The sequence below is a fragment of the Bacillus rossius genome, chromosome 15 (genome assembly GCF_032445375.1).
Source record: "Bacillus rossius redtenbacheri isolate Brsri chromosome 15, Brsri_v3, whole genome shotgun sequence".
NCBI lineage: Eukaryota > Metazoa > Arthropoda > Insecta > Phasmatodea > Bacillidae > Bacillus > Bacillus rossius.
In genome coordinates, this window is record NC_086342.1 from 5951488 (window position 1) to 5977389 (window position 25902).

Genomic DNA, 25902 nt, shown 5'->3' on the forward strand with positions numbered 1-25902 from the left:
TTTACTTATCTGCCGTTCTTAACAATTAGTATTGAAAATATCTGGAAAATACCTTATTAAAGTTAACAAATGAATAACGTTTTTCGTATCAAACAGCTACGAATAAAAATAATTCGCTGCCGCATTTTGTAAGTATGTAATCCATGTTTATGATTTTAGATTAACAATTGTTAATGTAATTAAACGCATATTTTATAAATGAGTCTTAGATTAGACATGCGAGATTGAGACGTGTGATTTTTAAATAAATACCTTTATATTTAAGCTAAGTAGAACTTCTTTGTATATTTAGTTAGGTTATGAGTTTTGATAGTAGTATATAATAAAAAGAAAATAGGATTAGACCCGTTAAAATATTACAGAGACAGATCTCCCGGTAAATTTCACTGTACGTCTGCTGCTTCCACAATGCAGAAATACGTAACAAATTGTAACCGATACGATTGTTTTTCAAGATTATCAAATGTTACTTTAATTTACATAAACAAAAATAAATACCAAAGTAATGAAAAAACCTCTAGATATTCTGGTACTTGAAACAATATTTATCATATTATAACATACACAAATGTAGCTACCACTGCAGCCAAATACTCAGCTTCTATTGGTTGCACGATTGCACGAAGCAACGTAAACGGAAGAGCTCAGTATTGCCGAGCTAATCCATAAGGCCTGTTCCACAATGACACGGAAACGGAACAGACGGAAACGGAGACTAAAACGGAGTATTGTTCCGTTCCGTCCGTATTTTTCTCGTTCTACAATACACGGACCTGTAAGAAATCTTGGCCAATAAGAAAGAGCGAGCGTGACGTAACTGAAAACTACGAGTATCAAGTGAGCTACCTGTTAAATCGAAATGTATGGTTGTTAACTTGGTAATGTAAGTCGTTTTTTTTTTTTTTTTGCATTGTGGCGGTGGTAAAGTAGTCCTTCTCCGTATTCTCATATATATCAGGTATATCTTTAACCATGAAAATTAAATGTTCATCAAAATTCGTCATGATGAAACCCACGTGCACAATTCAAATTTCAAAACAAAACTTGTTTTGTTGTTCACGCATAAAAAAGTAGTCGAAAATACGGGAACCAACATTAGTCAAAACTAATATCTTAATTAACATGAACGCGCAACTGTAGCTTGACAACTGCAGTGAATAAATAACGTGCTCCTATTGGTCTAACGGAGTAACGTAAACGGAAGACTTCAGCACTGCTGAGCAGGTCCGTGCGGGTCCGTCTCCGTTTGCGTGCTATTGTAGAGGCTCTGTTCCGTGAAATCCGTCTTCGTTTCCGTGTTCCGTCTCCGTTTCCGTGTCATTGTGGAACGGGCCTAAGGGTCCATCTCCGGAAATATAAGTGCAATAAAAAAAAAGCTTTTCTTATTTACATTGCCTATATGTGATATTGCATGCCTTAAAAATATTTGTATTTGCACCAAAGCCCAGTGTTATACGATACAACTAAAATTTACTTTTTGTTTTCAGGTTCTGTCTGCATGTTGGTGACATTGTTGAAGCTCGGAAGACTGTCATCTCTTCACCCGACCATGAGTGCAGCGATCAATAAGCCGGTCGAGACGGAAATACGGAGGTTGTTGACCGACACGTTGAAGCCATCTCACCTGGACGTCATCAATGAATCTCACAAGCACAACGTCCCGAAAGAAGCTGAGATGCACTTCAAAGTGGTCGTAGTGTCAGATCAGTTTGAAGGAAAGAAGCTCATCGAGGTAAATTTGCTGGTACAAGCTTAGACTAATATCTTCCAAATAAAACATATAAGTTTTGGATGGTTGATGATTATTTCAACCAATAAAAACAAGATAAGTGATAGAAAGTTGCTGTACTGGCATCAATTTATTCATAATTTTGAAAAGTCATGTAAGCAACCCAGGCTATTGCAATCTCCTTTTTTATAAATAATTTTATTAAATTTTTCTGATTATATTTAGCAGCTGGTGAGGTTTATTGATACCATGTAAATAACAGCAGTAGTTGCATTTTTTGATGATCATTATTTACATTATGTACTTAACATTTTAAATATTTCTCATGAGTTGCTTAGTTCATTGTGAAAAAGTATTTTGATAGTAATTTTGGTAACTCAGTTTTATATGAAAGCGGGATGATGCAACATTTAGCAACAAGGGAGTTATGAGAGAAAGAGACTGACATTTCTTGAGCGTGAGAAAAAGGAATTTTAGACTTGTTGCCATGAGCCAAGATTGGCTGTAAATTTTCTGTGTATATTTGTGATTGGTTGGAAATTACATCACATGATCGCCTTGGGTCCTTTGTCAGCATGTGGCTGTGGTTCCAAAATGTTGCGGTTGGGCGGTGGCTGGCGATTAATATTATAGTGGAGAGTAAATTTCTCAGCAGCGGTTCGGACGCCAATTTATAAACATTTTTTGGGCTTTAATTGATTTAGAATTCTTTTACTGCAATTGTCTGTGTTAAGCCCGTAACGAGGCAAACGTAAGTCGTTTCATTTTCGTTCCAAGAATGCAAGTCCTTTGCTTGTCCCGTGAGTTATTGTGCAACCTCGGGATTTAGTAGCAGTGATAAATAACTTTTTCATGTGACATTTTGGTGCCATTTACAGTTTTAACTGTTTTCTTGAAGCAACAAACCTTTTTTTGTGATGTTTTGTGCATAATCTGGAACAGTTTTGCTGTCAATATCTGGCAGCCATTGTGCTTATAAGTTTTTGTGAAGGATTAATAAAAAGCAGTAAAAATCGGTATCTGTTGTCATCGACAGTTAACATTTTTTCTGTAACTTAAATAATATTTCATTATTCAATCCAAATCTCAAGTGTTTATATATGTATGTGCAATCTAGACCAATTTTGAACTAGCTAGACGTTTACCAATTTTGATTCTTGTAATTTACCGGATATCCTCTATACAGGGAAAATATCACCTCTTTTGATGTTCACAGAGGCATCGTATGGTGAACACTGCTTTGCACCAGCTCTTAGAGGAGAAAATACATGCCCTGTCAATAGAGGTGAGTAGCAGTTTTTTTCCAGTGCAAATATCCAAAGATAATTTTACCTATTACCCTTGTTTAGTTATGTACATACGTTTAGTATTGAAAATCTTACATTTAACATAAATGCTGACATACATGCTTAAATGGAGTAACTCTCTACGTTTAAGCCAGTGTAACATTATAGGAAAATTAAAAAAAAAATCACTTAATTTGGAATTTTTGAGTGCAAATCATTTTTACTACATACCTGTGTAGTTTCAATGATAAAGTCCCAAGATGCATATGCAAAAATGTTAATTCAGACAGATGTGTGTCAGCATATTTTCCCCCTTTTTATTTTGTTGACAGCGAGGTCATTAGAGACTAATTTACTGCATCACAGTTCGAAGACACTGGGGAGTCAGTTGAGTGCATGGTGTGAATTTGAGAGCATACGCGCTCACAATTAAAATTATGTAACAGCTGCCTGGGATATAAAAAAGTTCATACACGACAATAATAATAATTATTATAAACAGTTAAAATTCTCATAATTGTTAATTCAGTTATGTCCCTAGCTTCAAATTCTTCACAGCAAGCCTTAAAATCACAAAAAATTCTGCACATTGTGATTTTTGGGTTGTAAAACTACCTCCTGTAGAACAAATCATCTGAAAACTAACAGTAATGATAAAAAAAACTGTTTATAAACATATGTGTCTTTGTGCTGCATAAAAAAGAACCAAATTATAGCTCTATCCAACAGTCTAGTTTCATAACTTTTTTTCTCTTCTTCTGTAAATGAGATCCTCCAGTTAAATCACTGCATTAGTTTTCTGTTCACACAGTCGTTGAAAATCTCCAGAAGTAAAAGTAAAAAAAGAAACACGAGAGAAGAAAGAAATTCTTTCCCCTCCTCCCTCAGCCTAGGTCTGCAGGGCAGCTCTGTGCATCATGTTAGAATAAGCACCTAGTTAGCATAGCATATTATGATATAAAAGCCTTAAGGAGAAAAAACCATGTGTCATGTTAGAATAAGCACCGAGTTAGCATAGCACATTATCATATAATAGCCTTAAGGAGAAAAACCCATAAAAAATGAGGAAAAAAACTAAATAAAAACTGTATTAAAATTGCAACTCATGTCACGTGTCACATCCCGCTGCAAGGTTTGCCAGTACCCAACATTAAAAAATGGTACAAGCGATGCCGTCTGTAGGCACGGCAAGTAGTTACTCAAGTAAGCTGTAAAAAGAGTCCAAAAATGGTATAAATATAAGTTTAAAGCATTGCGTTTAGTTTTTCAACGAAGCTCTTTTCAACTTGGCAGACAAGCTGATAATTCACAGTGGCTTTTAAAAATTCAGTGGGTTTCAGATTTCCCCAGAAACAAAATCATTCATGACCAATTTAAGGTGTGGCCACCCTGCAAGTCTTCAGGAACATGGAGTAAGATTTAGAGGACGTGATTGGTTCCATTTTAGGATATTCGATTTCTGTGCTAATTTGATTTTGCAAAATATTTTTTTTCAGAGCTTCTTAGTTTAACTTTGTATTCATATGCATGCAGGGTTCTCACAGACAGGAAAACTCGGGAAATCAAAAATGCATAGAAATTCACCACATCTTAAGTACAAAACAGTAGTAGTAATTTTTCATACTATGTAATATGTTTCAAAACTAAGCATATTTTAATTTTAAGCTGGTGTGCCGTTAACAATTCTAAAATTGTAACATTAATTGAACGTAACGGATACCAACAATTCGAGTGCTAATTTGAAGCACAATTGATAATGTATAATTCACAAGTTTGAGCCAGACGGCAGTGTTTTGGTTACGTGTTTTTGATGGAAATGATAACAGTGCATACAACAATTTATAGCCAACTATTCATGTTATGTATGTTGAAGTGTGTTTGTGATAATAATGTGTATTGTAATATCAGGGGCGCAACAACTAAATTTCCAAAGGGGGGCAATATACCTTTTTATAAAGAATCATCGATCCCCCCTATTGAAGCGGGGGGTCCGGGGGTCGTCCCCCGGAAAAATTTGAATTTCAAGGTGGAAAAGTTTTATTATCTTAAAATTGATTACACAGCACTTTCTTTGCCCCCCTGTTTGCCCCCACTTCAAGGTTTCAGAGGGGGGGGGGGGGGGGGGGCAAAATACCCTTTCCCCCCCCCCCCCCCCCTGTTGCACCCCTGTGTAATATAGTGTATCTTATTAAATGAGTCAGAGGAAAAATATTAGAATAGGAAAATAATTGACTGGTGTTAACAGTGCGGGAATCCTGGTGTGGATGGTTGGTTATTTTGCACTTTTATCCCACTTGCTCTTCCAGGCGAAAACGCCAGCACAGTGGCAGGAGAGTTCGGCCGTTCAACCCACGCCGCCGTGCGAGGGCGGCTTCGGCAAGTGAGCGCGCGGACGTCACTGGAAGACACAGCAGACTCATCTTAGAACTGGCGTAAACGATGAGGGTTCTCAAGTCGAACTGCACGGCGGTTCTCGCCAGCCACACGAGTGAAACTAATAAATACCGGGTTGTGCACTGCAAATGTTATTGCACTAGTTGTTTCTTTACAATATGTATTTCAATTGTCTTGATGCAGCAGCTACATTAAAGTAAAGCTGTACCAATTCACACAATTTTGCAGATGTGCTGATACAACTGTTGCCTATTCGCAGATACAGGAGATAACACATTTTGTTTAAAATATTTTTATAAATTCACTTAATTACCCATTCTAAGAAAAGCATACAATGCAAATGTATTTCAGTTTGTAAATGGAACATAAACTCTCTCTTTTTTTTTTTTTTGCTCGTTTTCATTTGTTTGATGACAACCTGATAGTCACTCATTGAAACATGAATTTATAAATGGAGGCTGGAAAATTTAATTATTTAATATGTAATGATATAAAGCAAGGTTATTTGGTAACTATGAAATAGATTGATTCACAAAATATGAAGTTTAGTAAAATGAATTTAAAATGTGCCAAATTGTGATAATTTTATGAATGGGAATCTCAACGGGTGTGTGGTGGCAAAAAGTTACTGTACCAAACATTTATAAGGAAATGAATTTCATGCGGTCGCTTTGTACGGGAAACAGTAAAAGTAATTTATGTTATGTCCTATATTGTGATTATTTTATTATTCAATTTTAAAAACTTTCCACTAGTTAATCAAAAAATTTCTCCGCATTGGCATTTTTTTGCAGTTGAAGCAGTTGGTATTTTTCATTGTTTGTAGTGGTAGCCATGCTCTAAATAAAGCAAGTTTTTGTTCTTGTCTAAATTTACCATGCTGGTGATATATTCATTTTTAATTAGGGGTGTGCGAATAGTGGATTTTGATGGTCGAATAATTTCGAATCGAATAGTAAAATTTTCGAATAGAATGTGAATAGTTTCGAAGTCGAATAATTGTAATATATATATATTTTATGTTACTACACTGAACAATGGAGGGTTTTTATATATTTAGTTTATACAAGATATTTTCTGTGAATGAAACCACAAAAAAAAAAGTTCACTTAGTATTTTTAAGAGTTATTGAGGACATGAATTTTTATTTCATATATAATAATATTTAATAATCGTTATCTATTTTATATTTGATGCAAATATTGGTCCGAATATAAGGCGACCATTTTTACATAAACGAGAAATGAGAAAATTGGAAGTCGCCTTATTTTCGCACCCAAGACGTCAGCACCGCAAACATTAGTTCCAAGCTGAAAGCTACAGTAGAAACATTTTTAAACAAAATGTTCACGATTATTATATTAACAAAAACTTCGTTAGCTCACACGGGGAAAACGATAAATCCACCCAATATTGCAGTAATTCACAATTGTTTAACGTTGAAAATTAAAATATTTGTTCTTAAGTAAAAATGTGAATGTTGAAGCATCTCAAAATGGAAACATTTTATTACACATATCATATTTGTACTTTGTGTACAATCGCGTGTTAACATTTACGTTAATTTAATTTCAGATTTTTAACGGAAAATTTGTACTAAAATATCACAGCTATTTTCAGAACGATTGTTTACGTTTACAAAACATTTCGGAAGTAATGTTTGGAAATTCATGGTTGCCAACTGTCTTTCCACAATATTTCTTTGTTGTAAAACGAACATTGCCGAACACGCACGAAGACGCCATATTTACAGGAATTTGGTACGTTGCTTCAAAAGCTATTTTAATAATTTCACAGTAATCCACTCTTTATTTATGTAAAAACCTCTCAAACAACATAATTATCTTAGATTATTCTTTAAAATTCATAGGACATAGACTCTCTGTCAGAGAGTAATATGGAAAAATATTCGCGGTCACGTCACCGAAGTTATTCATGGCCGTATGCTTCACCATGGCAGCTAGCCACTTGTTTTGTTCCGGCAAGCTGCATTCTTTGTTTGCTTTGAGCCGACCTCCGTAGCGTAGTCGGATGCACACCGGCTTACGGTGCGAGGGGTCCTGGGTTCGAGTCCCGGGTAAGGCATGGGTGTACCATACATATTCTGATATTTGAAAACGAGTTGAAATTGAGATTCACACTGAAAATAATGACCCTTTGGCTGTTGGCGAAAGCTGTAGGCCACATTAATATATATAAAAAAAAAATTTGTTTGCTTTGTTACGTTTAACACACTACTAAATAGTAATACGTAGCTGTGAAACGGAAAGTTAAATGCGGTATACATAAATGCAAAAAGGATTTATCAACACAAAATGTATGTCTAATGAATTTTCACATTGATTTTTACCAAAATTATTTTTACATTTGTTTGGCCTCCTGAAACTGCAGGTCGCCTTATATTCGGGCATACGGTATTCGCAATTTTAAATTTTGCTATTCGACATACGAATGCGAATAGTTCGTCAGTTACTATTCGCAACTATTCGTGTTTACGAATATTCGCACACCCCTATTTTTAATGTATTAGATTGAAGAACATTATTAAAACATAGAATGTTCAAGTTTGATATGTACAGCTGGCACATGTAGCTAAGAAATGGATGTTCAAAGTACGTAGTAGTATGAAAAGGGTACTGGTGGATTTTTATGTTATGACAGGCACTTTCATTTTCCAATATCGGCCGAAAATTAACAAGCTTATTGCAAAAATTCAGATTCAACTAAATACATATTGGCAAAATTGGCTTTTCGTGATGCGAATCAGCAAAGGTCTACATTAAATTAACTTACTGAGTCAAATGTGCCGAATGAACATCAAACTTGCTGTTGTAATAAGCATCTTTTGTGAGTTAAATTGAATCATTAATACACAGTGGTATTATTAGTAGTATCAATATCAAACGCCACTCAGCAGTCAGTGTCTTCTTTCAAACTTTTTTCAGTCTTAACAGCTGAGAGAGGTGTAAATGTCATTAAAATGACATAATTTAATGTAATAAAAAAATTAATCACTTTTTTATTTATTTATAAATTTAATGAATGTACAAAGTATCACAATCATGTTCAGTGTATACAATTTACTGTACATTAATACGGCAGTACCAAAACCTGAGAGATACATAATTTGCCTATCAAAGTCGAAGAGAAAATAAACACAATGAACATTTGAAGATTAATTGCACAAAGAATATTCTTTAGAATAGTTCGAATTGGTTTGTTTCAACCTGAGATTCATCCAAACAAATTAACCAATGGCTGACTCCACTCCGAACCAAGTCCCAATGGATGATGTTAACAAGTCCTAACTTCTTGGTGAGTCAAACTTCCCATTGAGAGCATCGGTGCAGGTAGTCAGCTTTCAAATGTAAACAATCAAATTATAAAAAATAAAATGCTATACACGCCAATAAAGTAATTGCGTGTATACATCCCTTCTGTAATCAACACAAAATTTTATCACATAAATCTTTCAAGATTATTTTTGAAAATGTTTTTTTACATGAACTGGCATGAAGTTTTTGTTGCTATTTTCATGCAAAAATATCCCAAAACAACACAGTTTCATTTTACTGATTAACAAGCACCATCATTTAACCTCACATCTGAAAATGACATTTTACTTTGTGATTTTGGTATTGCTCATCACCATCTAATTACAAGGAGACCAATAAAATCAAATCTTGCATGTACGGAAGAACCTGGTTGCAACATTTGTTAGTTTATATAGTAGATGCTTAATGTAATAACAATGAAAAGGAAGTTTTGTCTAAAATTCATTAATCAAAGAACTAAACTATAAAGGTTCTTCAAATTTCAGAACCTATTTACCATTAATTAGCATACCTAATAATGCAATAACTAAAGGAACCAAATGAACATTTTTTTTACAAAATATTACATGAGACATGTTAAAGAATTGCTGTTTCTGAAAACATTAACAAAATATTTAAGTTACAATGTCAAGAAAAATTTAAGGTCAGAAAAGTTTTGAACTAGAAATTATATAAAAACTAGATGATTATTTGAATTTGATATGCATGTCAAAGTCTAGAAACATAATAATTGGAACATAATTTTTTCTTGCTTTAAAACATTCCTGCTATTGTCAGCGTTTTTATCTTTATCTACTGACAATCATGACTGAAAAGTTCAGGATGCAAACTTTACAGACAACACTTATTTTTTTTGTAACTAAATATAAAAAAAATGATTTGTAACCCCACTGCAATAAACACAATAAAAATTATTTAGCAAATAAACTTAAAAATTGCACAATGAAATTGTAATCTAAATACAAACATGAAAACAATAAAAAAAAAACTTTAAATGCACAAATGATTTTCAGTGAACATTTACCGTGTAATTCTATATATGAATCATTAACCACATTAACTCTTAAATACACATTACTACACCATAGGAAACTCAATACATACTACTACTAGTTAAATGCTTTTTCAATGGTAAGAGGAAAAGTTTGTTGTAAAATAGTGCAAGTTGCTGCAGTAATCAAAAGGCTGATGGTCGTAAAACACACTGAGAAAGTACATTAAAAGTGCACAGATGTATGTTTTTTTTCTTCCCTGTTGTAATTTGCAATAGGCTGAGAGCGGGAAATGGGAAAGCTACCCCAATCCACTCTCTCCTGCGTTCACCCTCATTTTGGCTGGTTCTTTAGCATTTAATTAAATCATTATTTCGCTGACGAGAAAGTCATTGGAGATGAATGGAGGTGAATACAGCGAGACAGAACTGTGGTGGAATGTGAAATAAAACACTCGCCCAATCTGAGCGTTGAACAAGTCTGCTGGGAGGTTGTTGTCTCAGAAGGCAATGCAACTACACACATCTTCTACCCAAACATAAACAATTCATATATTGAAGAAACTATTTTTCAGGCAAAAAAAATAAACCCTGCAAAATTATTTTTGCAAAAACAAAAATGGGAAGAAAATATGAGATAAGGGAGAGTATATTTACTCTCAATATTTAGAATTAAATAAGGATACAGTAGTTATGCAACATTAATTCACGCATCTACGAGTAAATCCACCCCTCGAAGTAACACACTAATTCATTCCAGGAAAACAGAGCACTAATCAAAACAGCGCTAACCAAATACATTATTCCCATAAGAGAGCACCTGTGTTGGTAAAAATATTTTGTTTTTGTTGTGCCTGCTCTCTACCATTTTTAACTGACTTCGAAAAAGGAGGAGGTTCTCAATTCGACTGTTTTTTTTTTTAAATCAAGACATTGCTCCTGTTAAAATTAATCTACAGTATAAATATTGTCCACATATATTTCAAGTACATTGAAATAAATGTTGAAAACATTTTTGAAACTAAACCTATAATTAATTTTTAAAAATTCACGTACCACATTGTTTACATAATAGGGCTTGTCATATCGTTCTTAAATAGGTGCTAATAGTATTTTTGAGTTCTAATAAGAATTCAAAAAAATACACTTTTAACATTTTCTATTACTGAATTATTATTTAACCTGTTAACGTAATTCCTTACACTGTTGATTACTCTATGTGTAACTACCATGATTTGCCACTAGCACATCCTAGTAGGCACAAAGTAAACTAGTTCTAGCTTTACTCTCCAGAGCTGCGGCTGACATGCGGGAAAGCGTAAAATAAACATAGGCTGAACACAAAAACACAGGCATCGTCGGAGATAAATACACAACGAAGGAAGCGAATAGCTATTAAGGAAAGAGCTTAATATTTTTTGTTGATTCGTCACATTATCAATTTGTTACATTGTATTTAATACTACACATGTGCTATTGCCATTGTGCGCACATAGGAAAAAATTCCCGTAAAATAAAACAGCGCTACTTCAAATCATGCCATAATTTACAGGCATTGTTACTTCAAAACCACACTAATAGAACAGCATTAATTAGAGGGGTAGGTGTATAATTAATCACTTAATTGTAAAAAATTAGTTCCAAGAAGTAAATTAGGTACAACTGGATGAAACTTAGGTAAAAATAATTTAATTAATAGTATATATAATTTAAAATATAATATTAATTTTTTTTTTTTTTTTTTTTTTTATTGTACAATCTCAGTGTGCTAAGAGTTTTGGGGTTCCACAATGAAATTTCACAACAAATGTTTTCATCTGTCCCTACACACTTCATGGAAACAGTTAAAAATTTATCCAGTGATTGAAAATGCATTCACAGATTAAAAACGATACGCTGGGCCACAACCAAATATGTACAAAGTTGAACGAATTGGAGAAATGGCGCATTGGCAGGATGAATGGGTGAAGAAAACTTTTGCCATGTTTCCCACTCGAGGGACGAAATAGTTGTAATTAAAAGTTGATTTTGATTGCATATGTCGATTCTCTTTTGCACCCACAAAGTGCCATACAAAAAGCATATGGCGGACTTCATTCTTGTGAGCAATACATCTTAACGCTAGAGAAATAAAATCTCAGTGAGCAAACTTTTTTACAGCACACATGCACATCAACAATTGATTGAAAGTATGTGCATGTGTGCTTTTAGTTTTTGCTGATGAACACGTGACTACAACTTTACAACACACCAGAGAGCAAAAAATACTTTTACAATACTTTATAATCTTCCGTGAAATGTAACAGCAGTACCCCGTGCTTCAGTTGTTACACCATGCTGAAAAAAAAAAAATTCTACATATTTCTCTAGCACACAAATTAATTATGGCAAACGCTCAAAATGAAGACATGAAACAGTGGTTAACATTTCAGAGGGTTAGGAGGGATACATTGTTTTATCGCTTTAACCGTTGCATTATGATTTTAGGGCATCAAATTTTTGTAGGAGAGAAAAATCTTGCATATAAATTGCATGATGTTTTTGATCCTGCTGTTAGATTCGGAGCAGTGCTTTGTGTAGGTAGTAAACATGACCTTGTCAAAGATCATACCACAAAGCACAGTGCAACAGCAATCTGTTTTCAAGTTGCACTCAGGCAGTGCAGTAGTTATATGTAATGGGAAAATTACTCGATTAAGATTTACCAGCATAATACAATTTCCTGACCAATTCAGACAAATATTTCCGTCCCACCATTTTCTCCATAAGTTGTATGGTCCCGTCCCCCCCCATGTATGTTGCCCATAAACTTTTTTCCTGTATAAAACAATGTATTTTGATATCCATTGTTCCTTAAAGATACTACAGAGAGCACTTAATTCAATTAACAAGAATACAAAGTTTTCTGATGTGTAAAGTTTTATTTCAAGACCTTTTCAAATGTTATAACAACCTTTATCTGTTCATCGCTGCTGCATATAAAATGTAGCCAGCACTAGTTAGCATCATTCATGTTTGGTTACGCTGAAGGCCAAAGAGTTGTGTGTGTGCGTGCGTGCGTGCGTGCGCGTGGTCTAATATTGATAGCTCATTTCATTCTTCTTATCAGGGGTGCAACAACGGGGGCGAGGGTATTTTGCCCCCCCCCCCCCCCCCTTCTCTCTCTGTGAAACCTTGAAGTGGGGGCAAACGGGGGCAAAGAAAGCACTGTGTAATCAATTTTTAGATAATAAAACTGCTTAAATAGCACCATTCTCCACCTTGAAATACAAATTTTCCCGGGGGAGGACCCCCGGACCCCCCACTCAACAGTGGGGGATTGATGATTCTTTATAAAAAGTTATATTGCCCCCCCCCTTTGGAAATTTAGTTGTTGCACCCCTGCTCCTTATCCATACTGCATAAAAACATTAAAAATTAAACTTTGCCAGCTAATCATGCAAAAAGTATGATTTATATTAGGGATGGGTCGGTTCTGTAATTTTTTTCGGTTCCGGTTCCATTTCGGTTCTTGGAATTCAGTTCGGTTCTTCTCCGGTTCCGGTTCCTGTCTCATTGGTTGTGAGGATAATCAATCTTTAAGAAGAGAAAAACAAAATTTACTGTCTCATCGGTAGCATTTAATACAATGTTCGCACATATAGCAAACTTCTCATCTGTAACTTCACACACACACAGACACAATAAGAAAGCGGAGCGCCTGACCTCTCCTTGCCGGTGAACTTGAGCAGCCGGGTGAGCATGGTGGTGACGCACGGGATCTGCTTCTGGCGGTGCATGCGCGGCTCGGCGGGGCTGTTCGACTCGAAGTCCAGGGCCACGCGCTGGCACACGAACGTCAGCAGCGTCAGGATGTCGAACACCAGGCCGTTGGCGCGCAGCTCCGCGCACAGCGTCTGGATGAACCACGAGCCGTGCGTCGTGTTGCGCCACGAGTAGAAGCCTGCCGCATGCCGCAAACACCACATTTACAACACCTTTTCCCACTTAAATTAAAAAATAATAGGTGCTTGTACTTACGTACATGTGTTAGGCGTTTAACTTACCTGGCGTAGTAAAAAAAACTAACTTTAATTTTGCTTGCAAATGATGAATATAAATAAAATAATAAAAATGACCGGAGTGATATCTATACTAATATGTAATATTATTAGGCTGAAGAGTTTGTTTGTTTGTTTGTTTGTTTGAACGCGCTAATCTCAGGAACCACTGGTCCGATTTGAACAGTGTTGGATAGTACATTTATCGAGGAAGGCAATAGGCTATATTATATTATCAATAACATTAGGGATCCTTACTAAAAGTCCGATTTAGAATCAAATGCGTTGGAGGGGGTTAGATACAACATGCAGTACACGTACGAAGTGTGTTGACAATGCCGCAGGCGCTAGAAGTTTATTACCTACTGCCTATTAACATTGTTGCCACGCACTAGATGCCTTATCATTCTTAATTTTCCCATACAAGTAAAAAACACCCGTGTGATATTAACAACGAAGCAATCAGTACCCTCATAAGAGTTCAATTAGTATTTAAATACTTTTTATCACTTTAAATCGCAAACCTAAACTATTGCTTTTTCTCTCTCTCTGTGTTTAATTTGTTTTTTTTTCTTTTACTAGAATTATTTTTATTATTTTTAATTAATTTACATTTTTCGGACCATCAATAATTTTCCTCTCCCGTTACAATTACAATTCTGACAAGGACTTGTAACTATATATCAGTTGTACGTTGCGTGCACGAGTCGGGAAACCATTGGTGCTATTCATTTTCTCTCCGGTACATTATATAGCATTGTAATAAATTTTCACTGAATTACTGTAAATGGGAGATGTGGCTTAATTTTTTTCCATTAGTATAGCCGTGCGAAGCCGGGTCAGGCAGTTAGTTATAAATATAGTTGGTAAAGTATAAATTCAAACAAATTAAATTATTTATATACTTAAAATAATCAAGATAAATTTTATTAATAATGAAAATCAATAAAAATGCTATATGTTCATTATAATTTAATAATTTTAATTATTTATTAATTGATAATGTAATAATTTTTAATGCAAATAAATTGTAGGCCTACTTATGGGAACATTACTTATGTCATGCAAATATTACTGAACTCAATTCAGATCTGTGTGTGATCTTTTTAAAACATATTTTACTTCTATCTTCGGGTAAGTGCAACCATCTTTAGAAAAAATATAGTTTAAAAAACTAAAGAAACATTCTTTTAAAGATTATCAAACTAAAAAGTAAAAAATAATTTTAAAATTTAATTTATGACAATAGTATATAAGCAATACTAGTATAAATGAGAAAAAAGCTTGAGGCGCTTTGTGCCATATTTTTTGTATATTAAGCGCCCCATGCTTTTTTCTCATTTATACTAGTATTGCTTATATACTATTGTCATAAATTAAATTTTAAAATTATTTTTTACTTTTTAGTTTGATAATCTTTAGTTTTCTTTAGTTTTTTAAACTATATTTATTTTTAACTTTTTAGTTTGATATTCTTTAAAAGCATGTTTTTTTAGTTTTTTAAACTATATTTATTTTTAACTTTTTAGTTTGATATTCTTTAAAAGCATGTTTTTTTAGTTTTTTAGACTATATTTATGTATAATTATCATAGGGAAATGAGTTACAGACACTACCTATTACCATCTGAGATAACTATTTGGAGTTGCAACGTCACAAAGAAATGGTAAAGTCTCTCCGAATCATTTACAGTTAGATGTATGGATATAATCTAGAATTTACCGAAAAAAAAAAAAAAAACATTTTTTTCTTTCGGTGTGGCCGGGAGTAGAACCCACGATCGATGAATCCGAAAGCTGACGTCACAGAAGTCGCGCACCTTAGACCGCTCGGCCAACGAACATAATGAAATTGGTGGGACATTTTACAGTGATGAGCCACTCACTCTTAGTTGAAAGAGTTACAGACGGACAGACAAACATAAAGGTGAAGCTAATATAAAGCATGTAATAAGGGAAAAAAAACAAAGTTGGTAGGTGGGAAAAAACAAAACTAAAATGTGCAGTAACCAAGAAGTGAACATACTGTGGTTGACAAGCTTCAATATTTGTCAAACAATCATTTTTATTGATCTTAGTAATTAAATATGAACCTATAAAGTAAATTACTGCGATGCTGTGATGCATAGGTGAGTTTTAAATCTTTAAAGTAGAAATTTAAAAAAAAAGCCACAAGTTATATATGAGCCGATTAGAGGGTTTGTCAACGCAAGAAAAATTATCTCCTGCCTAATCTCATAAATAGAAAGTGCACAATGAAATAAATTGCAATTTGAAATATAGTTATATCCAATGGTGATCAGTATGTAACATGTGGTACACACATTAATTTCAAACTCGGAAAAAAACCTTTTATAGTTTTTGTTTGACAATTATTTTCAATATACAGTGAAATTATGGTTTCAAAATTATTTACATCTATCATATGTTTTAATGTTTGATAGCCCTCCAATCTGCTTTCTTGACAAGCATTGCTACAATATTAAGAAAGCTGCATGAACTCTAGAAGCTAAGGACGCCACTAGTCCATACATCCCAAGCCTTACAGTCACAATGCACTAGGCTCCGTGGTGTGCAGTCTTCTCATTGGTTAAGTAACTTCAAGAGGTGACCCTATACTTTTAAGACTGAATTTTTAAGATAAAAGCTTCCTGCACATCCATTTACTACCGTAATTACAATACAAGGTGTCCATAAAAGATTGCCCCAATTTCAATAGTATGTAATACCATTTTTAATTGAGATATTTACAACAAACCATACATCAAATTGAAGGTAAAATAACCTAGTTTTTCTTAAAAATGTTCAAAATGTGCACCTATAGTTCTACGGCACACATCCAATTTAAGTCCAATTCTTCCCACACTTTTTTAAGTCCGGAGTAATGGAAGCAATATCCCCTTCAATTCCGTGTGTCTACTTTGGCAAATCATTAGGTAGTGGCGGAACGTAGACATGATCTTTTATAAAGTTCCAAGGGAAAAAAATCGCATGGCGTAAGGTCAGGTGAACGTGGAGGCCAGCGAAAAAGAGCTCTGTCGTTTCGACCTTTACGACTAATCCAATGGTCAGGGACTTCAACGTTCAAACATTCTCATACAAAGAGATTCCAATAGAAAGGAGCTCCATACTGTTGCCAAATGAAGTTTATAGGTTTACCCTCTACTAATTGGGGAAAGAGCCATTCTTTCAACAAAGGTGGCGCTGCAAGCGAGAAAACAACAGAGCAGTGCTCGTGCATGTGCTTATCTAAACCTGTTTGAGTTACTCTTTGATTGTGACTTTGAATCAATGGTTGATAACTATTAAAATTTATAACTGGGACATTATTTTATGGACACCTACTGTACTGTGCACCAAACGTTTCATACCTAAAAATGCCAGTTTAACAACAGTTTATAGCCCCTTTCGCTGTCCAAAATATACAAGTTAAAAACCAAAACCACGAAACAAAACTACCACAGTCCCTAAGGCACAGTCTCACACACCATGCTGTTTTTTCATTCTTTTGTTTTTACTTCTATTTAAGGGCTATTCATAAACCATCAACTTGATAGCTCCCTTGTAATTGATTTTCTGTCACAAATATTTCTAACAGTGGTTCACTTAGTTTAACGTAACGGATATAAAAGGTGGCGCAAGTGATGATAAATTGCGAAAACTTACGCAAATTTTAACACTTCCTTTATTGCACTAAGTGTACATATGTCGAAAATATTAGATATATAACGAAACAAGGGAACATTGAGTTAAAATTTTAGAATTAGCACTTCAAACACGGCAAAGGAGACAAAGAATTAAATGCTACTTGTAATCAGACACAATAACTATATTTTGAGCAGTTTGTAAATGGTCTGTTAACACTCGAAGCTCCGCAGGCCATTTAGCAACCCAGCCAAGCGGCTTAACTTAATAACAAAATTTCCCGCGCTTCCATCAACCGAATGTTAATTGTCACAGCAGTTGTTTTTATCTTCCCTCTCTTTCTTACTTGTTTAACACACAGTCCGCCTTTGCCCTCACCAGCACGTAAAACGGAAGCAAAGCAAAGTTAGAGAGATTAGGACCCCTGAGTGCAAATGACTTGGCAATGTGGCGTGACATGCAACTTACAATGATGCTTCTTCGGGGGCTTGAACTCTTGGCAGCCTAAATAACCTAGACGAGAGGAAAGACACTGCATCAGATGTCTTTAGGTCCACCGGCCAGAAACGAAACATGGCATGCGACAACAACCACTGCTCCCACCACCATTCCCAACAACTACAAAGTATTTATCAAAATTCACTTAGGGTGGCATTCCAAGACAATCAGGTAAGGCAGCGAATAAGCACTACCTTGTTGGGATACAACCGTAACCTAACCCGCGGGGCCGTATTCCAGAACGTGACCCAACCCAATCCCTGTTAAGTCACACAAAGGCAACCGTTTTAATAAACTGTAACCTGCACGAGGCCAGAAACTGATTACAATACATTCTAGCTGACGTTTAGCAACCATCGATACATTTGTTACTCCAAAAGTCCTACAGGTGGCAGCACTATTGCACTAATTAAATTGCGTTGTAAGCATACGGCTCACCATAACATGTCCCAAGCTATGGTAACCAAATTGTTCTGTACTATCATGAGCATGCTATATTTAATGGGATTGGGCACCTTGTGTTATGATTAAAATAACCTAGTGATAATTAGTACCACAATAAAATAAAAATAACATTTATTGTTAAAGAATACTCGACATGAATAATATACATCAACACAGATTTCTAGAATATGTCCGAAAGAAAACAAATAATGTCCAAATCTACATTCAGTTACGTTGGGCACATGTTTATTAATTTTCAAAAGTCTATTTATTATTTGCCTCCAGCTAGTCAGACACGAGACTCTGACTCCTAGGACTACTGGACCTGTGTGCGATAGTTTGATGAAATAGTTTGTTGTTTCTAATAAAATTATTGAAAACACATCAATGCTAATTACGTGCGTGATTTTTATATTGTTCACTGGGACGAAGCTATCGACTCACGGCGCAAACGTCTCTAAATGATGGTGCAGCCAGCCATACCTGAGTCCTGGTACAAGGGAATTTCTCAACATTATAATCCGCGACAAAGTAGTCGCCACGCGCTGCCTTCATTTGCTGACGTCCGTAGTGATTTGTTCTCGCGTTTTACACCTTTGTAGTTAAACACGACGCTGGTCTGCTTCAAACGTTCAAATTCCGCGCGGGAATAATCGCAGAATCACGCCATATTCCCGGCGTCAGAAGTACTTTTTTTCTTAATATTTTAAATTTTACATTGTCGGTATGAGCCGGCCAATCTAAACATAGACGTTAGGCGTCCTTATTACAAGCGACCAATTATAATGTTATTGTTTCAAACCACGGCCGAATGTTGTTGATTCCATGTGTCGTTATGGCAAAGTCTGAGGCCACTGACGCTCGTGACCACGCCAAACAAAACACTGCCGAAAGTCCGGGAACAAAACAAAAACAAAACAAATGAGCATCAAAATTGAATTGCAGTGAACCTGTAAATATCGTAGTATAACAGTGTAATTAAAATTTTTTGAAGTACTTCAAAAGTGGCAATTATGTGTTGTTATGAACATTAAAGTGTACAAAATGTACTCCAGGATAGTTTCACTATCATAAAGTTTTATTTGGCACACCAACACGCTTGGTACGTTCCCCGATGATCACGAAAATTACCTAGTATGTACGAGTTGTGCCAGATGCAGTTCAAGCATCAGGACAACATTACAGCAATGGATAGGACACCAAAATAAGTTCCCTAAAAAACAAGGGTCTGACTGTATTTTATTGTGCACTAGGAATATGGTTAGGGTACAGGTGTAACATATTCAACACCTAAATCATAATTTTCGTGTCTTGGAATACCAGCCCTAAACTCCCAGATACAAACCTCAAGTACAGGATGAAAGAGAGATTATTGCATAGTTCCTACAATGTAATCTCAGTAAATTACTAGTTGACAACTACCTACTTATAAGTTTTTATGTTTGCACAATGTCCTAGTTTTCTTTTGAATTTCTTCTTCCTGCATTCTCTTCAAATTATTTGATGCAATTTCTTTAAAGTTTCACACGAGCAGATTAACCATACATTTTTACATTCAAGCAAACATGTTTCTACTACTGTTGTATTTATCACAATATTATTAAGTCATACGAGTAAATTCTAGCTACTGTCGAAGCAGGTTCTGTTAAAAGTTACATAAAAAATTATGTAATGTAACAGTTGATGTCAACATACAAAATACATAGCCAAAAAATTGATTGAATTAAATGCAAAAATCCAAGCTTCTGGGGGGAAATAAACAGATTGGAAATTGGTTCGGTAACAAAGATTCTAAATTTTTTGTAATTTACTAAACCATGTTTAAAACACAACTCAACAAGAAATACTCTACATCATAATATACTATTAACAAATTGTTAATGGTCCAAAAAAAAAAAGTAGTGATGCATTAAGGATAAACTTTTAACAGGCTAATGCTATACAAGTTAAGTCTGCTACGGTTGAGGAAAAATGTTACTACTCTGTTTTACCTCATTAATTCCTAGCTGAGTATGCTTTGTCGGTTCTTGGTGTTGGGCAAGACACACACTAAAGTTGCATTCCCACTTCTGCTTTTCTAGTCCGATGCGCTAAGGTAAGCCAACCCCTCGAACTTCGAGGGAAAATCAATAAAGTGAGAAATCTTTAATCCGGTGTGTTCGGGTACACGGATTGACCATGTTGCCGGGTTGTTGAACATCAACAGGGATCCATAGGGAATGTTTGATCGCAGTCACGGTTTGAGAGTAACATTAACACCCCCAAGGGCTAATATCATGAGGAGTCCTTGATAACTAATTTAATTCTTTATGTTTCTCTTACATGTAACATCTAACATTTTGTGTGGTTACTGATTTTCTTCTTGAGGCTATAAATGTCAAATATTGAGCCGATATAACATGTCCTGTTATTTTGTGTTTGTCTGTGTCTGTCTTGGTCACTGCCGAGTATGAGGCAAGCTCTCCTCACGTGTGTAGGCCAACCTGTTGCGGAGTTCGCCAGCTCCTGGAACCGACGTGGGAAAAGTGACCACATCTGTCCTTGTATGTAGGTGTCGTGCCCGCCCGTAAAGTCCCCGACTGTTGGTGAACATGTGAAATGTTACATGGAAAACAGGAAACACTATACCGAAATAAAAAAAACAAAAAAAAACTACAGTAACGATAAACTCTGAGCAAACTGAAAATGCCGGCAGCGCAGTAAGGCAACCAGGTGACCAAAGTCAACAGCTGGAATCCACCCGAAGAATATCTGAACCTGAGCTGCTCTATTGGTGCTGGATGACAAATGTGCGTAACCGCAGAATGCCAGATTAAGGACCTCTCACTGTAGGAAACACGCCCAAGGTTCACAGTCAGCACACTTCAACAGCAGGCACGGCACGCCCAGAAAGCCACAAACACAATCTTGCACCGCCGCACTCACCCGGCACCGTCGAGTAAGCTATGAGGAAATCCGCGTGCAAGGGGATCTTGTAGGAGACTTCGTTGTCCACCTGCGTCGTGACTAGCTTGATTCCTTGGTCGAGCCTGTCGCCTTGGCACGCCTGGAAAGTCACCAATCACGGCCTCGTAGATTATTAGTGCAGCCACCGGCTTTATATTTACCATCTCACACCCGTGACGGTACACACACAGAAAAAAAAAACATACTGACGTGACACAACAATTTCGATCAGACCATAATTGAATGAGTTACTTGGCAGTTGATAAAAGACTTATTGGTACACAGCTCTAGGTTTCTTTTTGTTATTACCTGCCAGAAGATGTTGCATCATGGATATAAACCCTTCAAGATCAAATCTTAGCTACAGCAAAAAATTACCTTCAAATCAGTTGAATCTTAACACTGAAATAAGCACCTGAGTACTATGGCTAGTGAGGTCGGCTTTCTTAAACATGTGCAAAATACATTTATTACCTTGTAGCAGTTTAACATTATATTAACACTTTTTTTGTATCCTAATTAGCCTGACTTGATGTAAGTTTTTGGACATATGCCATTGCTAAGCACCTTTTCTGTAGAAGAAAACTAAAAAAAATAAAAAAATAAAAAAATAAAAATACCCAAAAGACAAAAAAACACAAATTAAGCAAAAATTGCTGTTGTTAACATTGGATATAAACACCACAAAATATTCCGTAACAGGAATATGGTCAACAAACAAAGAAAAACAAAGAAAAATGTACTAAGAGAATGGTGAAAAAAAACCACAAATGATGACGACCAATTTTTTTTTTCGTTCTTTAGTACATTTTTCTTTGTTTTCTTTGTTTGTTGACCATATTCCTGTTACGGAATATTTTGTGGTGTTTATATCCAATGTTAACAGCAATTTTTGCTTAATTTGTGTTTTTTGTCTTTTGGGTATTTTTATTTATTTATTTTTTATTTTTTTAGTTTTCTTCTACAGAAAAGGTGCTTAGCAATGGCATATGTCCAAAAACTTACATCAAGTCATGAACTCCCATTGCACAAACCTTTCAAAGATAATACCTAATTAGCCTCTAATGCCTAAGCAAGCTTACTCATTTTCAGCATATATATGTTTCTTATTTTCAATGCAGCATCAATGTAACAAGAATTTGTTCTCACATGTACAGAATTTTGCAAAATGCACGTCACATCAATGACTATAGTCAACTTTAACAAATGGCACAGAAGAGAAAATGGAAGTTAAATGAAGTAATAAAAAAAATCACAATCAACACACTATGAGTGGCAAACATTTGAAAGCCTTTGGAATCAGCCAAACAAAAAAAATCTTAATTTTTAAACCTAAATTTTACCTGATTAATAAACTCTTTTTGTAAAAGTGTTCCAAAACAAGTGATAATTTATTGCGGCACACCAAAAGTCATTGAAATTTTTTTTTGTGTAAATTATGTGTCAGATAACACATTTTCAAAAAATATACATAATCAGACAAGTTATTTCTTATAAAATTTTAATAATCATCAGTAAGTTGGGCAACTAAGAATGCACAAATCTGTTTAGTTCCAAGTCAGGCTGCTTGTGAGAAAACAGTGTGTGTTCAACAATTTGTAATGTAACTTCTTGGAAAGAAAGTAAATTATGCTCATCTCTACAAATCATGCTTTAATCTTATACCTCAGTTGTGAGTTATGCATGCAACTTCACAGAAACCTACTCTTTCCCGAGCAGTGAACTCGACACAAATTTGCGATTTTCCTTTACCAACATGCTGGAGAAAACAAGGGCAGTAGCGCTCATTTTATGCTTCTTACTTGACCTGACAGTCCATTCTGAGCAATGAATCTCCATCGAAGCACATTTACTACATCGTTTTGAATTCTGTAAGTGACTTGTTTCATTCTCCTCTGATTATCCACACTTTTTAGTGTTACGACCACCCCCTAATCACAAAAGTTCTGATTATCCAAACTTTTTAGTGTTACGATCACCCCCTAATCACAAAAGTGACTGTTAAGCGAGGTTCAAATGTGTATAGAAACATGTGCTTACTCTTTTATTTCTTTTCCATTTAACGAGACCAGCCGGTACAGCTAGTGGGAAATAAGTTAAATGCATAAATATTTCATAAGCATCAGCGTAACAAGTATAGCATGGCATACCCACGTACCTGGAAAATAAATATTTTTGGTTTGCCGGCGAGCGTGGGAGCGTTGTCCGAGGTGAACTTCTGCCAGAGTGCGTTCGGCTTGTAGGCGGTGTCCCTCGCGTACACGACCCCCATCTCGCCGTGAGACAGCACCGCCATCAGGAAACAGTCGTTATCTGAGTGATCGCTCGCCGCCACTGGGGCAGAAACCACTCTGTCAGCACAAATAACTCGCAAAATAATTTCCAGAAGAAAGTGTAACTACAGTGGAGTCCCGTCGCACCCGGACTCGAATCACCGAAGGTCCGGATTAAAACGGAATTTCCCTTAAAATGTGTGTAGTTCAAGATCTGGCTAGGAAAAAGAGCACTCAATAAAATCAAACCAATCTCTCTTACCTTCATTCACGATCGTCATGATTTGTTTCTGAGCAAGATCATTATATATAGTGACTGTGAAACCGAGTTCTTTGAGGCACGACGAAAGATTTTCACGGTCGGCAGTGGTTCCTGTGCGTGATCTCAAAGTGCCCATCTTGAAATTTTCGTGGTTGAAGATCAGAGCGACTCCTCTGTTTTTGTGATTCATGTTGTAAAATGCTGCGTTTCGACCCACAGGGGCCCGAGCTTTCAGCTCAACGTCCGAGAAGCTGAAAACAAAAAAGAAAATATGTATGATTACAGTTGACAGTAATACCAGACAGTGGGGCTTCACAATACGAATAAGGATTTAAAAAACATTAGGTAACAGTTGCTTAGGAATTCAAAATTAAAATGTAGTTAACCTAACCTAATAAATTAATCATACGATTTCAAAGTATTTTTAATGTTGCTGACATAACCTAAGCTACTGTTCGCATGACTAACATTTTTAATGTAGCTTTTATTAATGTACCCTATTTGATCACTCGTTAAAACGGAAGAAAATGAAAAATTCTAGTAAAATACTTTAAATATTACAACGCCCTCGTAAGATAATTAATTTAAACCATTGCGGCAAGAAAAAAAATAGAACTATTTTTTTTTTTTAAAAAAAAGGGGCTCGCCTTAGAATTGCTACTGTTATAATGTACATCCTTGAGTAAATGATTTTAAACAGCTCTACTTACAATGGTTTTCCCCATGCGTCGCCTGAATCACCCGGGTTAAAGCCATTTGCTTGATTTGTGGGCTCAACAGAGCTCATAGTTCCTGAAATGAAAAGTCAAATTAAATGCATTTTACTTCCTATACCAAGAATTAGCAAGTACAGATAAAGCAATTGTGAAAATAGCATTCCATACGTAGGTACTTCTTGCCCAAAATGCACACAAAAATATTAAAAAACAAAGCAATGAGGAACAAGCCGTCACAATACAATACAATCGCTTTTGTACAATAATTTTCCCGTTAGAAATTCCTGTCACAATACAATGCAGGAAAAGTTGAGTCACACAAAAATGCAAGCAATTTTGTAAAATAACTGTTCAATACGAAATCTATTCCACATAAACAATCATCAACATTGTTCCTTCAGTCAAAAAAACCAAACACGCCTGTCACCTGTCGTTACAGGTAGACAATAAAAATAGAATTACCAACTTTGAAGAACTTTCAAGATGAACCTGCTAAAACATACAGGAAAAATCTGACAAACACGTCATTCAAAAAATTTGCGTTATTAAAACAGTTTTTATAACAAAGAATGAACCGTATCTGTGTTATTCTTAACGCTAAACAAAGAACAATTGTAACCAATTGCAGCTAATTAAATTAAATTAAATCTTGCTATAACGCTAAAAAAAATTTAAAAAATACAAAACGATATTAATTTTAATTAACAAAAAAATTATTGCGCGCATAATTGTTTTTGTTTTTGATTTTCGTATTCGTAAATTACAGTTTAGAAAATTTGTGCCATAGTTGTTGGCACTGATGTCCGCGTGCGCGGGACATTCATTTTTTTTTTCAGGAGACATGTAATAGTTAAATACAATAGTGTTTAACTGTTTATTAATGTACAAACATCACTTACAAGAAGTGAATAACCCAATTAGAATATGTTGTGCAAAATAGGATTTGGTAATTTCGTATTCAATATTTTTCTTTTAAGTTTTGCATGCACAAATTAAAACAGATGTGGGTAGCAAAGCATGTTTTATTTTTATTTTTTAATCCTTATAAACTAAATGTAAAAAATTCCGAGACTTGTAATATCGTAAAGGCATTAATATATTAGATTTAAATTCAAATACTTATATTAGAGTCTCAAGTAATTAGAGCTATTTCCAATATGTCGGTTTCTAAAGATTGTGAAGATTTAGAACTCTGAATGGTACTCAAATCCAGGGCAGGTATACTGAACCCTGTTCTTCGTTTCGTTTAACTTTCCAATTCTCCCTCCTTGCTCGATGTCTATAATAACGGAACGAGGTGTCAAAAGTGATACCTAACACGTTAACGAGACTTCCGATTCACAT

The 25902-nt window shown here is 35.2% G+C and overlaps 2 protein-coding genes across 7 annotated transcripts; one reads left to right on the plus strand and one right to left on the minus strand.

Annotated features, from left to right (window-relative positions):
- The first annotated feature begins 25 nt into the window (after positions 1-25).
- On the plus strand, positions 26-6120 carry LOC134539515 (bolA-like protein DDB_G0274169). Of its 2 annotated transcripts, none has more exons than XM_063381603.1 (4): positions 26-128; positions 1488-1732; positions 2946-3014; positions 5322-6120. In XM_063381603.1, exons 2-4 carry the CDS (start codon positions 1499-1501, stop codon positions 5397-5399), a joined length of 381 nt encoding a protein of 126 aa, XP_063237673.1. In that variant the 5' UTR covers positions 26-128; positions 1488-1498; the 3' UTR covers positions 5400-6120. The 2 variants fall into 2 exon arrangements, with proteins under 2 accessions (XP_063237673.1, XP_063237672.1); XM_063381602.1 differs by having other exon boundaries at positions 32-132.
- Positions 6121-11461: 5341 nt separating this feature from the next.
- On the minus strand, positions 11462-25167 carry LOC134539514 (caspase-1). Of its 5 annotated transcripts, none has more exons than XM_063381598.1 (8): positions 25021-25164; positions 24553-24634; positions 23843-24093; positions 23466-23641; positions 21287-21407; positions 17888-17932; positions 13441-13678; positions 11462-12072 (listed from the first exon to the last, which is right to left on the minus strand). In XM_063381598.1, exons 2-8 carry the CDS (start codon positions 24627-24629, stop codon positions 12063-12065), a joined length of 918 nt encoding a protein of 305 aa, XP_063237668.1. In that variant the 5' UTR covers positions 24630-24634; positions 25021-25164; the 3' UTR covers positions 11462-12062. The 5 variants fall into 5 exon arrangements, with proteins under 5 accessions (XP_063237668.1, XP_063237669.1, XP_063237666.1 ...); XM_063381599.1 differs by having other exon boundaries at positions 25025-25148; XM_063381596.1 differs by lacking the exon at positions 25021-25164 and adding an exon at positions 24727-24999.
- Between the last annotated feature and the right edge of the window lie 735 nt (positions 25168-25902).